The sequence below is a fragment of the Crocodylus siamensis genome, chromosome 4 (genome assembly GCF_052110815.1).
Source record: "Crocodylus siamensis isolate JL-2025a chromosome 4, ASM5211081v1, whole genome shotgun sequence".
Taxonomy (NCBI): Eukaryota; Metazoa; Chordata; order Crocodylia; family Crocodylidae; genus Crocodylus; species Crocodylus siamensis.
In genome coordinates this window covers 93789263-93802796 of record NC_143398.1, presented here as the reverse complement: position 1 = coordinate 93802796, position 13534 = coordinate 93789263, and the positions used below count along the sequence as shown (strand labels likewise).

The following is a 13534-nucleotide window of genomic DNA, read 5'->3' as shown; positions in this document are numbered from 1 at the left end:
CTCTGTGTGGTGACATCTGAGCAGAATCAGCTGTAGAATTGGAGTCTAAAGATGAACACAAAGGTCTTACAAGTAGATTGATGGGAGAGGAGTTGTTGAAGGTTGTGTAAGGAGTAATGGGATGAAACACAATTCAAAGAACATGGAAGATGGGCATCCAGCTTGAGGATGTGTCAGGAGGCTTATCACTGGAGCTATTTAATTACTGCCTTGCTTGAGGAGCATAGTAATACCAAATAGGTCTTTTCTGTGTCTGACCTTTAAAGGGAAGCTGGCCATGGCAATAACATTCAACAAAAAGGTACCAATATGCATGTGAAATGAGCTTAGCTAAATAAATGGAGCTTGCTGGCTCATTTCATGGCTTTATAGAAGAGAGTTCTTCTGTTGCACAAGATCCCTGCTTTCCTCTTGTAACAGGGTGACCTCCTCTTCTCAGTAGCTCAGAGTCACTCAGGAAACAGAAACCAGACCAGAGCTCTCCTCAGGCAGGGGCAATTCCTGCTCAGCACCTTGGACGGCTTCAGAAATGCTTGCAGGTGAGGAGCTGAAAAAGGGGAGTTCTGTTGTTCCCGGTTCAGTCAGCGATTCTCCTCCCACACACACAGTACTCACTAGCAGTCTTTTCAGTCTCTCTTCACTTTTACATGAAGGTAAGTGCATCTCATGTTGTGTACATACCACCTGCAGAACAGCTGCTGTTTGGTGCATCAGCCATGTGGTAGCCAGAAGATAGAGCAGGCTTAGCTACCTGTACTAGTTTAATTTTTTTTAATATTAAGTGCCATTGATATTGTGGCGTTGCTGAAAGGTGACACAATGGAGACTCAAATTCTCTATCTACAGATCATGTGACCTGCAGGCAGCTGCAAAGCAAGGGCCCTCCTGGGGACTTTACTTTGGCCAGGGAGACTACTTTTCTGGTAGAGGAATTTGCTGCCCAGTGGCCTGTTCAGTCCTTGGCCTTTTTGCTGAAGCACTGCGAGGGCCACACTTATGACTGGTTTGGGGGGATGGTTTTGTGACATGTTCACCAGTCCCATTAGAAATTAGACTGATATCCACCAGCTGACTGCATACGGGTCCTTAGTGTGTTTGAAAATAACACTAACCAATTCTGGTCACTAACCAACTCTAGTGATTCAGTCTGAATTAGTGGAAGGTGGGTGGCAAATTGGACTCCATTTTCAGTCTGCTGAGCCATGCAGTCCCTCTTCATGACTAGAGCAAAGGTGGCCATTTAACAAATGCCTGCCTGGATTTATCTGGCAGACTTGTTGGTTGTATTTCTGGCTTGTTGCTGCAAATAGGAGCTCTTGGAGGAGACTGTAGGCAGCTTCTCTGTCAGTTTGGTCTGAGGGGAGTGATTTCTCCCCTGAGCTGAGGCAGTCAGGGAGAGGATCTGAACTTGTTTTTCAAACCAGGGCTGTGGGTAGAAAAGATTACTCAGATTACTCAGTCTCATGCCACTGATTTGATTTGGCAGTAGTTATTCAGGCAAAGGTACTTTTTCTGGTGTGTGGTGAAAGGGTGTGTGGGAGTGGTGTGAGGAGGTGCAGTGTTTCTATCAGGCTTTCTCTTGGCTGAGAAGTCAAGCTAGGATCCCAGCCATTTAGGATTGTTAAAATACTATTTGGCAATGTTTGTAAGCTTTAAGGTATTAGCCTGTGTGTTCTGGAGAAATTCCAGACTGATTAAGTACATTTAACTTAACTGTGTCCCCTGACTCCTGCAGCAGGAGTTTAATTTGGAGAAGTTGTTATTCTTTTCCTTTTCCATGACACTCTTGAGTAGCATTGCTGGCTCTGACTGGCTGTCTGGTTTTACACAAGGGGCAGCTATATGTTACTGACAGATTCCCTTACTTGCAACATTCAAAGTGTTCTAAGGTCTTTTGGAATAAAAGGCCTTATAGAATGTAGCACATCATGGCTCCCCTACCAAGTAGGAGAATGCATTTACTGATACCTTCATATGTATTTGCAGGTTGGCAGTGGAATGTCAAAGTGATCCCTCAGCTCAGGAGAACGCTTTCACTGCTCCCAGCTCAGAGAGTGAGAATACCCTGGGCAACTTCTCTGCATTTCTGCTGAGGATTTGTGACCATCTTTGCATCCCTCTAGTCATGGTAGGGTGACTTCCAGACACATAGTAGGGTGACTTCTGTCCCTCAGGCACATGGATTGGGTCGCCTGAGTTGCCTGGATGTTCATGGGAAATGACTGAAAGGAATCTCTGTGGGGAATAGGAGTATGAGGATAAGCCAGTGCGTCATGTTCATGCAAGTAGGGTTATAGTGTATCCTGACTCACCACTGAACAAATTCCAAATTATTTGATTTATGGGAAAGGGAAGAGAGAAGTCTAGAGGGTAAATGCTTTGAAGTACCTCCTTGTACAGAACAGCCAAATAGCTCCAGATTTTGTAATCTCTGCCATAGCTAAGCCTCCCAAATTATGTAAAGAAAGGCAGGTCTGGCTGCTGCTGGAGGTGATGGATATGCTTTTCCTTAGTTCCTCTTTCAAAACCTGGCACTATTGTGGAAAGCAACAGAATTAGCATTTGCAATTTCCTTGTTTTCATCTATTTGCACAGTGTATCAATTAGCCCATGGAATTTACAATCGTAGGACATTGGGCTCAGAGCTTGATAGAGGAAAGGATGAGGTTTTAAAAAAGGAGTTGGTTGTTACACCTATATCTCATGCTTCATACAAATCTATTACTAAACTCTTTCGAGACAGGTTTCAGACCAGAGCATGTAAGTGCTTATGCCTATCTCTATTCAACAAGGCACTGATTTACAAGTCCTGTTTAAGTCAGTGGACTAGACACATGTGCTTAAATATGTAAGTCTGCCATCACTGCTTTGTTGACTCTGGGCCTCAGTAGCTGAACTTGGATAACACTTAGAGTGATTCTGTCTAGAATAAAAAATTAAAATACAGTCCATGCTCTGTATAACAGGTTTGTGTGGCAGTAAATTGCCTGACATGGAATGGGCTGTTAATCCTTGGCCCATCTCAACTACTGTCAGTGCTGTGCTAGTCAGTCATGCAGCTGATTAGGGCCAGGTCTATCCAGAGAACGGACAGGACCTGTCCATTTTAGCGTCAGAGCAGCGTCAGCCCCATGAGTGAAACAAGGCTTCCACCACTGCCAGGCAGCTAACATAAGGCATGTGTAGGTAGGTCTGTGCTTTCTGCTAGCTGCAGTGGCTCTTTAACAGATGCCCACCACCCAGGATGCACTGTACACCCTGCTGGTACAGTTGCTGTAGTGGAGCTATGAAGGTGTGTATGTGCTGGAGTGACTTCCCTGTGCCAGCTGCTGTCTGCTGGTAGAAGCCTTGTACCAGCTGGCAGCTGCTGTTTTGCTTCCAGCCCCCAAGAATACTAGCGAGGCCCCCATCTAAGTCCTAGCTAGGCCCAGGAACTTTTAGTGTTTGAGATCAGACAAGATGGGCTGCATTCAGTCTTATGTGGCCGTGGAATAAGCCCCAGATCCTGACAATTTTACAGCTTCTGTTAGAAGAAGATGCTATGAGAATGATATAACTAGTCTGGATGAAGAGTCAGCAGCTGAACAGAAGCTAGGGAGCTCTGGGCACCATTGTAATGGTTATTAACGAAGTGTGGAAAACCGTGAGCTGGCTATTCCTGCACAAATTAGCAGGTACTTTTAAATTGGTTTAGTAGGCAACCATAGATCCTCTGGATCATGGTGCAAGAGGTCTAGTCAGGTATCTGATGAATCTGGTTGTACAGAGTTCTGCAACCATCATACCAAGACCTTTGATGTGTATATCTAGGTAAGTGTATGGAGTAGTGGAGGCTGCCCAAGACCTGCCATCCCCAGTTTAGACCATTGAAACAGAATTCAAAGGCCAGACCGAGTCCAGAGGATCAGTGCCTTGAAGGCTGTAGCTTCTGCCAAAGAGCAACAGATAAGTACTACTGATGACTGCCTAACACCAGCCATGGTGCATTTCTGTTAGGGTGATGTCCCTTAGTCCTTCTCCAACCAAGGAGTACCCACAAGGCAGTGGGGGCTAGGGTTTTAGGTGCCTTACACTCACCTTGCTCTGTAGGTTGCAACATTGTGATATTTTATAAGAGGGTAGTGCCTTAACTATTGAAATCAGTGGGATTTGCAAAATTTAGATTGCTGCTTGCCTTACCTGCTTAAGTGTTTTATACTGCAGTATCAATCCTTGTGGCTTGGGCCATTAGCTGATTACCAGCTGGGATCAAGAAGAAACATCCTGCAATTAGTGTACAGCATGAGATTGGCAACCTATGGCCCAAGGTCCAATTTGGCATGGGAGATTGGTGTCATAGAGCTGCCCTGTGCCACCCATCCTCTCTGCATCCACTGCAGAGCCTGCTGCTCTACAGCATCTGAGCTTATCCTTGTTGCAGAGGGGTTGGATATCTGGCAGCTTGCTGCTTGGAGTGTGGGGAGGGGCAGAAACTTGCAGCCCAAAGCAAAGGCTAGGCGACAAGCTGCAGCCTGCTTAGGTGAAAGGTTGTGAATCCCGGTACACAATCTTGCATAGTTCATTTCACTGCTCACAGGGGAGGAAGATATTAAGTCTGTGAAGGACCTAGCATAGGCTGCTGTCTGAGACAGAGCATTTTCTGTCAGCAGTCTTGGGACAGGGGTTGCTAGTCAAGTATATTTGTCTGGCTTGGCACACCTGAGAACCACTGGAAAAATATCACTGTTTCCTCTTGGGAATGTTTGTATGTTTCTTGTCACAAGGGGGCATGGTGCTTGCTTGTTGAGAATATCTTTTTCCCGCAGAAGCACTCTGAACAGACTGTCAGCCCAACTCTGATGGAGGTTTTCATCTCAATCCTTAACACCCTGTTCACCGTGGTGCCAAGCATGTGTGAGAAGTTCTCAAGAAAGCTGGGTATGCCAGGCAATGACATTGTCCCTGTGCTGCTTTTGCATAATAAACAACCTGTTTATTCTGTGGAACTTGTTGCTGATGGATATTACTGAAGTAGTTTAGCAAAATTTCACATGGGGTGGGAGGATAGGGTAGGCATTTGCTGAAGTAACCATAGTGTCTGTGGTGCTTACATTCTCTAAGATAAAAACTAGGGATCCAAACAAAATCTGCTGTGTGATAGAAGGGATCTTACTTCAACATCACTGCTTCCTTGGAAGCACCCAAGATTGGCCATTGTAGACAGGAGCTCATGTTAGATGTACCAACAAGCTCTTCTGGTGTGGCACTTCCTATGTAGAGTGCCTCTTGAGTGTGTCTTCTTTATGCCCTCCTGGGTTAGGGATGCACGGGTACTTAATTCTCCTCCTTTGAATTTATACATGTGGTGGAGCTTACTTTTCCCTTCCCACCAGGACCTGTAGAGCCAGTGAATCAGATACTGCCCCCCTCCAAAATCTGCAAAGATGATTTGCCTGTGGATCCTCTGAGAGAGCAAGGCTTGCAAGATGCCTTCCATCTGGGGCGACTTGCCACCTTTGCCAGCTCCTGTGCTGAGAGGCCAGGGCTGGTCAGGGGACCCCTTGCCTTAGATGTTCTGTCTCCCATTGTATTTTTATTCCCCTTCACCACTGCCTTCCTCCTAGTGTCCTCCTCTTTCATCCGACTAACACTGGAGCTGAAGGCCAAATTCTGCTCTGGACAGAGGTAGGCAACTAAACTAAAACTTTTCCAAGAGAAAACATAGGAAACATCTTACCTTATTTTTGCATCTGAATTAGAAGGGGATGCCTCAGTCCTGGCACCATCATTCTTTTTCAGTTTGTTGCAAGACCTGAACAGTAATTAGAAGGGAAAAGTCAGGTGGGTGGAGACAAGCAGCTGAGCATTTAAGGTTAAGCTGAATTACAAAGCACCATGAAAACTTGGTGCAAGAAACAAGGTGTGTACAGTCGGGAGAATGGTGCTGCTATGATTGAGGAACAACTCTGGAGGGCATAGAAAGGAGAAGCTACAGCGAGTTCTGCCCTACTGAGCTCTGGCTTTCCAGGAACACAGCATGCTCCTGATATTGTGGGTGAGCTGATCAGTAGGGAAGGGAGAGGCAAGAACTCTTAATTGGGTTCAGCAACAGTTCCCATGTTATGGCCTCTGGCTTATGGTGCACTTACAGTTGTTTGCAGAGGGCTGACTAACCATGTGGTATTATCTTATGTTGTATCCGGTTGTAGCTACTTTTCTCAGCCCAGTATGGGTGGCTCGTCCAGGCCTGCAGTTTTTGGTGCGTAACTAAGGCAGTGTGTGCAAGTGTGAATGGGAGAGGAGGTGCCCTGTGATGAGCAATAGCAGAGTAGGTGATTCATGAGCCACTGCATTATAATGTGACAGTCCATGCTATGAAAGTGGTAGGGACCTTTAGGGGTTTCCCAGCTGAGGGAGGGAGATAAGGAGAGTCAGTCCTAACATTCCAGGTAATTTTTTGCTGCTTTGCAGTGTTAGCTCTTGAACATGCCCCTGCTCTTGTTACATGCACTAAGTCTGCCCTTAGGTTCAGCCTTCTGGCATATAAATGTATGATGCCACGAGGCAGGTGAGACTATAATTGACCAAGATATCCTTCCTTGTTGTATTTTCTGTCTTCCTTTCAAGCAACCCTGATTTGAATCAGGCCTGTTCTTCCTTCCTCTACAACGTGTGCCTGAGTCTTCATTCAACTGCAGAGAAGATGAAGAAGTCTTCCCAGGAGGGCAAGTTTAGTTAATTGGGTAGTTCCGATTATTTTATAATAATTTAATCAGGTTTGTTGTGGTTGGATCCTCTGTGTCCCTGTTCAGATGGTGTTCATCTTTCTTAGCTGATCCACCAAGAGGGCATCCTGGAAATGGGTTTTTTCCAAACATACTTAGATGTTCTTCAAACCAAGCCTTGAGCCATTTAAAAATATATCTCTGCAAATATATTTGCCTGGGGCATGTCCATATGGGGAAGTCTACTGGCACAACTAGACTAGTACAAATATACTGGAGTAAGCTTCCATGAGGACACTTCTACCGTGGAGTAAAAATGATTTTTTCTGGCTAGCTTATATTGCTTTCATAGTTATCCGGTACCTCTCCCAGGGCAGATGGTCCATAAGTAGTCTCTGACTTCTGCTGTGGGGGGCATGAGTTTCTGCAGTAGAAAAGACCCACATGTAGTTGACACTTGGTCCATTTCTGCTTATGGCCTCACCAGACTGCCAAGGATAAGACTAGGTCACAACACCTGAACTCCCTTCTCAGTCTTAGGGAGAGGCCTGCCAGGTCAGGGCTGAGGCTGGCTTAACCAGAAAAGTATGCTGTATACCACTGTTGTTAGTATTGTGCCTGCTCTGGGGCCAAAGAGTGGATTTTGGATGTCTCAGTCAGGCATCTCCGTGATTTAATGCTCTTGGCTTGATTCTCCTGTACTTCTCTCAGTGCAGATGTCTTTGGTTTTTGTTCTGGTATTCCTCAGTTCTTCCTGCCATTCTCAAAGTAGCTTCCTTTCTAGAGCAAGAGATGTCTGAGCTGCTGCAGAGGAGTCTGTCTCAGTTAAACTACAGTGTGCCTGAAGGCCTCATCCTCCTGTCAGAAACCGCAGAGCCATTTTGTTTAGATGAAGCCCTTCGCAGCCACCAGTATTGCTTCCTGCTCCTCTTGTACTTTGCCTACACCATGGAAGACAGGTGAGCCAAGGAAGGGTCTGAAGAAGGCAACCCCCAGATGAGGCTGGGCTGGCTTTATGGTTTCCTGTCTCCCATCTTTTTGTTTACAGATTTGTTCCAGAAGCAGAATTATTCTCAGCCATAAGGAGTTTCCTTCTGTCAGTGCAGGATCAGGGAGACTGTCCCCCTCCATATGTGTTCAGAGCTGTTCTTTACCTTCTGGCTATATGTCAAGACAAAGCCGAAGCCTTAGACTTGGTAAAAGCAGAATTCTTTCCCCATGCCCTTATCCTTTTTGAAAGCAACTGTATTTGATGATAGGAGGAGGTAGGGAGTTTTCAGATTACTTCAGCGTAGAGAGCACTGTGGGATACAGGTTTGAGTGAATAAAGTTGTACATATGTGGGAAGGTGTTTGTGGCATGGATGAGCACATGTGAAGGCTTCTAGAAGTTCCTTAACTTCAACCTCCTGAATGCACTGGCATCCTTGTCATCAGGATTTCTTATGCTCCTGTAGAGTTTATCTTCTCCACAGTTTTAGAGCACTGACTAGAAGTTACAAAGTGGTCCTTAGCCCTGGTGATTCAGCAGGACTCCATAAAGACTGTGTTTAGATAATATTGATAGGTTGTTTAAACAGGAAACTTGACTGCCTTTTTCCCACACAAGAGTCCTGTCACTTTGGACTCCTATACATGTGCAGGGAGGCTGCTCCAACACGCTGTAATTACAGCACGTAGGAGCAGACTTGATTAATCGGGTCTGCTGGAGCATGGTAATTACTGTGCTCCTGCAGACTCCAGCATCATGTGCATCAATGTTCTTGCACTGAAAAATGGTGGCAGGGGCACTTTAAAGCTGGTTCGCCAAGCTTCAGTTAAAGTGTCCCTGCTGCCATTTTTTAGCGCAGGGACACATACATGTGACACTCTGGGAGCTTTAATTAGAGAGGCTCTCAGAGTCCTGCTAATTAAAGTGCCCCCACCTATAAATGCTCTTTAGCTTCCGCTTACTCAGAGTCTAGGGATCATTTTCCTCCCTGTGTCTCCCCCTGCTGATTAGAGTCCTCTGTGTGCCATCAAAAGGATCGTGGAGAATTTATCAGATGTGGGCTCAATTTATGTTCATCATCCTCTCCTGCTTAAATTCTTCCTGCGTTATTCCGAGCTTGTGGGCAGGTTTGGTCACCAGATCCTTCAACTCTGGTTTTCCTGGGAAGACTGCAGTCAAATGGAGATTGAAGATGCTGCCTCTGAACTCTCCTCTGGCTTGCCTGATTGCCCAAATGGCTTTAACAGTTTACTTCATATCCTGAAAGGCAACTCCAGCATTTTACTCATTTTACTGGTACGTGACTTTTACAAGGACAGCCTATCACTAATGGCCTGATTTGGGAAAGGAATTCAGTTAATAGATAAACAGTTCTCTGAATTGGGGATCTATGCAGAAAATTTTCCTTTGTATATACTGTATTCCAGGGATGGGCAAAATGCAGCATGCCAGGCCTTTCTATCCAGCCCACAAGGCCCTTAAAAAATTTTGAAAATTAATATTAATCTGCCCTGGGCTGCCTGTCATGCAGCCCTTGATGGCTTGCCAAAACTCAGTAAGCAGCCCTCTGCCCAAAATAATTGCCTGCCCCTGCTGGATTCAGTCCTGTACCACATGTGCAAATTTGACATGGAAGTAGCCTTTGGCTGTACCTGGGAAACCCAGCCAAGATGCTTGGTTGCCTCTGGAACCTGGGTAGACATTGAAGCCCATGATCAAGGGAACTGTGTAACTGGTAATATTTGTTTTTGCTTTGATCTTAAACTAAATAATATAGTGCTATTTACTTAGCATATTAGTAAAGTGTCTAGTTTCTCTTTAACTGGAGAAGAATATGTTGTTATAGGTGATGATGTGCCATACCATCTGCACCCTCTTTTCAAAATCCTAGATCCTCCCATGCTTGTGTTGCTCTTAAAAGACAACATCAGAAACCTTTGGGATTGATCTTTCACTGTTCAAAAGTCCTCTCAGCCCTTGGAGTAATAAGTCAGGGCTTCAGCTAGTGTCAGTCAGCAGATCTCCATCAAACTTAGTAACCTATTATAATCATGAAAGGGTGGAAAAATTTGCCTGGAGAAGGTGTGGAATATCCTACATTGCAAGATTTTAAGAGGAGAATGGATAAGCATTTGTCTGGGATGATGCAGGTATAGCACATTCCACAGTTGTGCAGGTGTCTGGATTGGGTGAACCTTAGGTCTCTTTCAGCCCCTTGATTCTAGAAGAATCCTACATATTATTCAGAAGAGAAGCCTAATTTCCTACTGAAACTGTTGAGCTTTCAGATAAAATAGTAGCCATACTCTTGAATAAATAACCTCCCAAAATGAGAGAGGGAGGCAGATTTGGCCTTAGCAGACAGCATACACATGATTTAAGAAGGTGGCCATGTTTTGTCTCGTCCAACAGATAGTACAACATTAATTCTCACCAGTTTCTGAGAGGGCCCATAGAGACAAAGTCCATTCCTCAGAGGAAGCCTTCACCACTTTGGACTGTGTTCCAGAATACAAAGTCATATTCAGGCAAATCATTTCCAGACCGTCACTAAAAGTGATTGGTTAGTTAACAGATCAGTCTGAATTAAAAGTAAGGATGTCCTAGAATGACTTATTGCTAAAAATAATTGGGTAGACAATTTTGGCATCCCTCACTCAACAAAGTACAACTAGTTTATATATCATCGCTATATAAAGATGAAGCCAGTTCTGGATGATGAAATAGAGAAGCTATTGCATGTTCTACAAATGGCATTATGTTTCCACTTTCTCATTTGCTTTTTGCCACATGCTGTTTCAGAAATAAATTAATTTAACTCAGTTCCAGGCTTTAAAGTAAACTGTAATAAATCACAGACATTGACAATTCACCTCTCGGCAGGGGAATAGCATAATCAATCTGAATTTAAATGGGCTAATAAGATAGTCCAATATCTTGAAATAAATATTCCATCAGATATAAACCAAACTTCAGAGATAAATAACCCCAGCCTGGGAGGAAAGTAAAGCTACTAGTAAAATAGAAAGACCTCTGCATGTCATAGGGAGATGAAATGAATGTCCTTCCCAGAATGATTTATTTGCTTGATTGCTCCTATTAAAACTCTGGGCTAAACAGAATAGATGGTGAGTGGCTTCACTGGGGACCTTGAGTTCCTGAGCAAAAAGAAACATGTTAACACACACATGAAGTTGGAATTGGTCAACTTTAGATTGTTCTCTTGTACTGCATAAATAAAGGATATTGTAAATTGAATTCAAGACTAAATATTAGCACTGGATCATAGGGCTGATCAAAGGTATGAACACAGGAACTGACCTATCAGATCAGCTCACTTGTCCACATTGTATGCTGACCAATATTAGGTAATTCAAAGGAGTTAGCAGACAGCTTATACCCTTGTACCTTCCAAGGTTTATACACTTTGCAGGTACTTTATCCTAGCTCATTTAGCTGTGGATGTTCTCGTAACTCGTATAAATACTCATATTGACGTCTACTGTGCTCAATTATACTTTATGGCACAAAGGAATTATATAAAGAAGGGCTCTCTTTCTCTGGTTTTGTAGGCCTTGAGGGCCTATAATGGCCTTCACTGCAGCCTTCCATCTCTGCCTACCTTGTACGATCTCCTTCCACTTTGTTGCATCTTTGCCTGGCCCTTCAAGATAATGTTTTATGTTATCTTCCTGTCATTGCCTTGGTTTATCTTGAGGTCTGAGGGTTTCCTGTCAGCAGCTTTAAATGTGTTGCCTTTAGCCCCCCTCCTAGTCTTGCATTGTGAAAGAGGGTAAATGGAGGAGAGCTCAGTCTACCTTGTCTGTACCCTGGTCTTTTTTATACCTCCATCATGTTTTCTCATATTCATCTTTCTAAACTAAACATTCCCAGTATTTTTAATTTCTTTTTAGATGAAAGTGGCTCTAGCTGTTAAAGCATTTTTGTTGCCTGTTTCTGAATCCCCTTTCTTTCTGCTGTGCCTTTTCTGAGCTGCAGTCACTAAGATTGAATACATTATTTCAGCTCTGAGTAGTGTCCTCTTCCTTGATATCAAGCTGTTATTATATCTTCAGTATTTTATACCTCAGGCTTTATCAGTCCCAGTTGCACAAGGCACTTCAGCATGAACTAAATGTTAAGCATATACCTAAATTCATCCTCATTCAGCAAAGCACAGAAGTGTATGTTTCCAGCAGGGCACATGAGTAAGGGTTTTGCTGAATGGTGGTCAGTGCTAGTCAAGCCTGGTTTAACCAGGAGACTCCAGGACAAATTGTTCCTACAAAAAGATGCTGAGGGACTAAATGAATCGTTTTCCCCCCATTTCTAATTTTGGGGTTGAATTATTACCCAGTGTTTATGTTATGTTGTTCCTACACATGACAGGCTTCTAAGCCAAATATTTTAAAAAGTGCATCCACTGGTAGGTTTGTTAAGCCCCTTATTTAAGGGCTTAAATACAGATATGAACCCAAATCATTTGTCTCTGGGTGACTCACAAGCCACTTAATTTGCAGCAGGGTGCTAAATTAAGGAGGAGCTCTGCAGTGGATTGCTGTGACTTTTACTTCAAAGGGTGCTGCTTCTCCAGTGAGTTCAAGCTAATCAATGGTCTTGCTCTGCTAATAGGAGAAGCAGCATCCTTCACGATTAAAGCTGTGGCAATCATGTGCAGCACTTCAGCTGTCATACTCAGCTGTTTCTAGTGGGTCGGAACCTGCTAATGAAGGTGTTTCTGTCTTAAAGGGCAGAGTGCATTTCCCTCTTGTCTCCTATTCTGTGTGGTCAGGGCATGCTAAACATAGATGGCCACTTTGTTATCCTATTTCCCTAAGAACGAGTATAGTGTAATGGTGATGATCAGTTGCCACTTCTGCTTAGTCAGGGCAGGAAGGTAATGGCTGTTCTTTCCTGCCAGGATCTTGTCTGCTCAAGCACTGTGGAAGTGGCCCACAAGGTGCTAATGACACTGAAGGTCTTCTTGAAAAGAAATGAGGATGTCTTGGTCTGTGACCTTCTCCGAAGTCAGTTTCTCCAGATTCTGCAACAGCTGCTGGTGGAGAGCAGCTCTACGACTTTACAAGGTGAATTTCCTGTGTAATTGCACCCCATAACAGCATCAGATTTTAGAGATTAAATCTGTGCTAAGAGGTCTTTGATCTTTTTGCCATAGTTTGTAATCCAGCCTTAAGGCTTGTCTATGGAGGGATACTTGTTAACAGAATTATACTTGTGTGGATACTCTTGTTCTGGAATAGGACAGTCTTTTTCCAGTTTAACATGTACCTTTTTCAAAGCACAGAAGCTAAAGCAGGAAAAAACACTCTCGATTAGAGTGTATAGGCAGGGAGTCGTTGGTAAATATCTCTGTGTAGACCAACCCTCAGATAGTGATTGGAAGTCATTCCTCTCTGCTGGTTCAGTTCTCTGTGTAGGAAGAGTCCATGTGCTTCAGTACAATTGCTGGTGCCAATAAGGAGGGCAGATTATCCTCAGCCAGTTGACCTATGTTTTAAAGTATATTTGTATTGCAGTCAAAGACATGAGTGTAGCATGTGTAGGCAGACCTGAGCTAGCATTAAGCCAGCTGGTTCAGGTACCATTACCCAAGCTAGCAGCTGTGTCAGCACAGAGCTCAATGTGCACTGCAAAATCCACCCATGTCCCTGGGTATGTACTCAAGCAGCTAGCTCTGTGCTGCTGCTACTCTGCTGGGATTACTACCGGAGCCCATCTGAAACAAATTCAGGGCTGTCTACACCAGTTGCAGTTGCAGCTTTGACCACAGTGTAGACTTTCCCTCCATTTCCTTGCTGCAACATGGAGTTGCTAGTTTG

At 44.1% G+C, this 13534-nt stretch overlaps 1 protein-coding gene across 1 annotated transcript in view; it reads left to right on the top strand.

Annotated features, from left to right (window-relative positions):
- The window catches only part of LOC149866100 (coiled-coil domain-containing protein 134-like), a 73207-nt gene that overhangs the window by 20190 nt on the left and 39483 nt on the right, over positions 1-13534 (top strand). Inside the window, exons 13-21 of the mRNA XM_090042918.1 lie at positions 421-539; positions 1987-2128; positions 4806-4917; positions 5604-5664; positions 6607-6704; positions 7489-7663; positions 7753-7900; positions 8706-8990; positions 12616-12781. Of these exons, the coding sequence (XP_089899044.1) occupies positions 421-539; positions 1987-2128; positions 4806-4917; positions 5604-5664; positions 6607-6704; positions 7489-7663; positions 7753-7900; positions 8706-8990; positions 12616-12781 (1306 nt within the window). The remainder of the gene's footprint in view (positions 1-420; positions 540-1986; positions 2129-4805; positions 4918-5603; positions 5665-6606; positions 6705-7488; positions 7664-7752; positions 7901-8705; positions 8991-12615; positions 12782-13534) is intronic.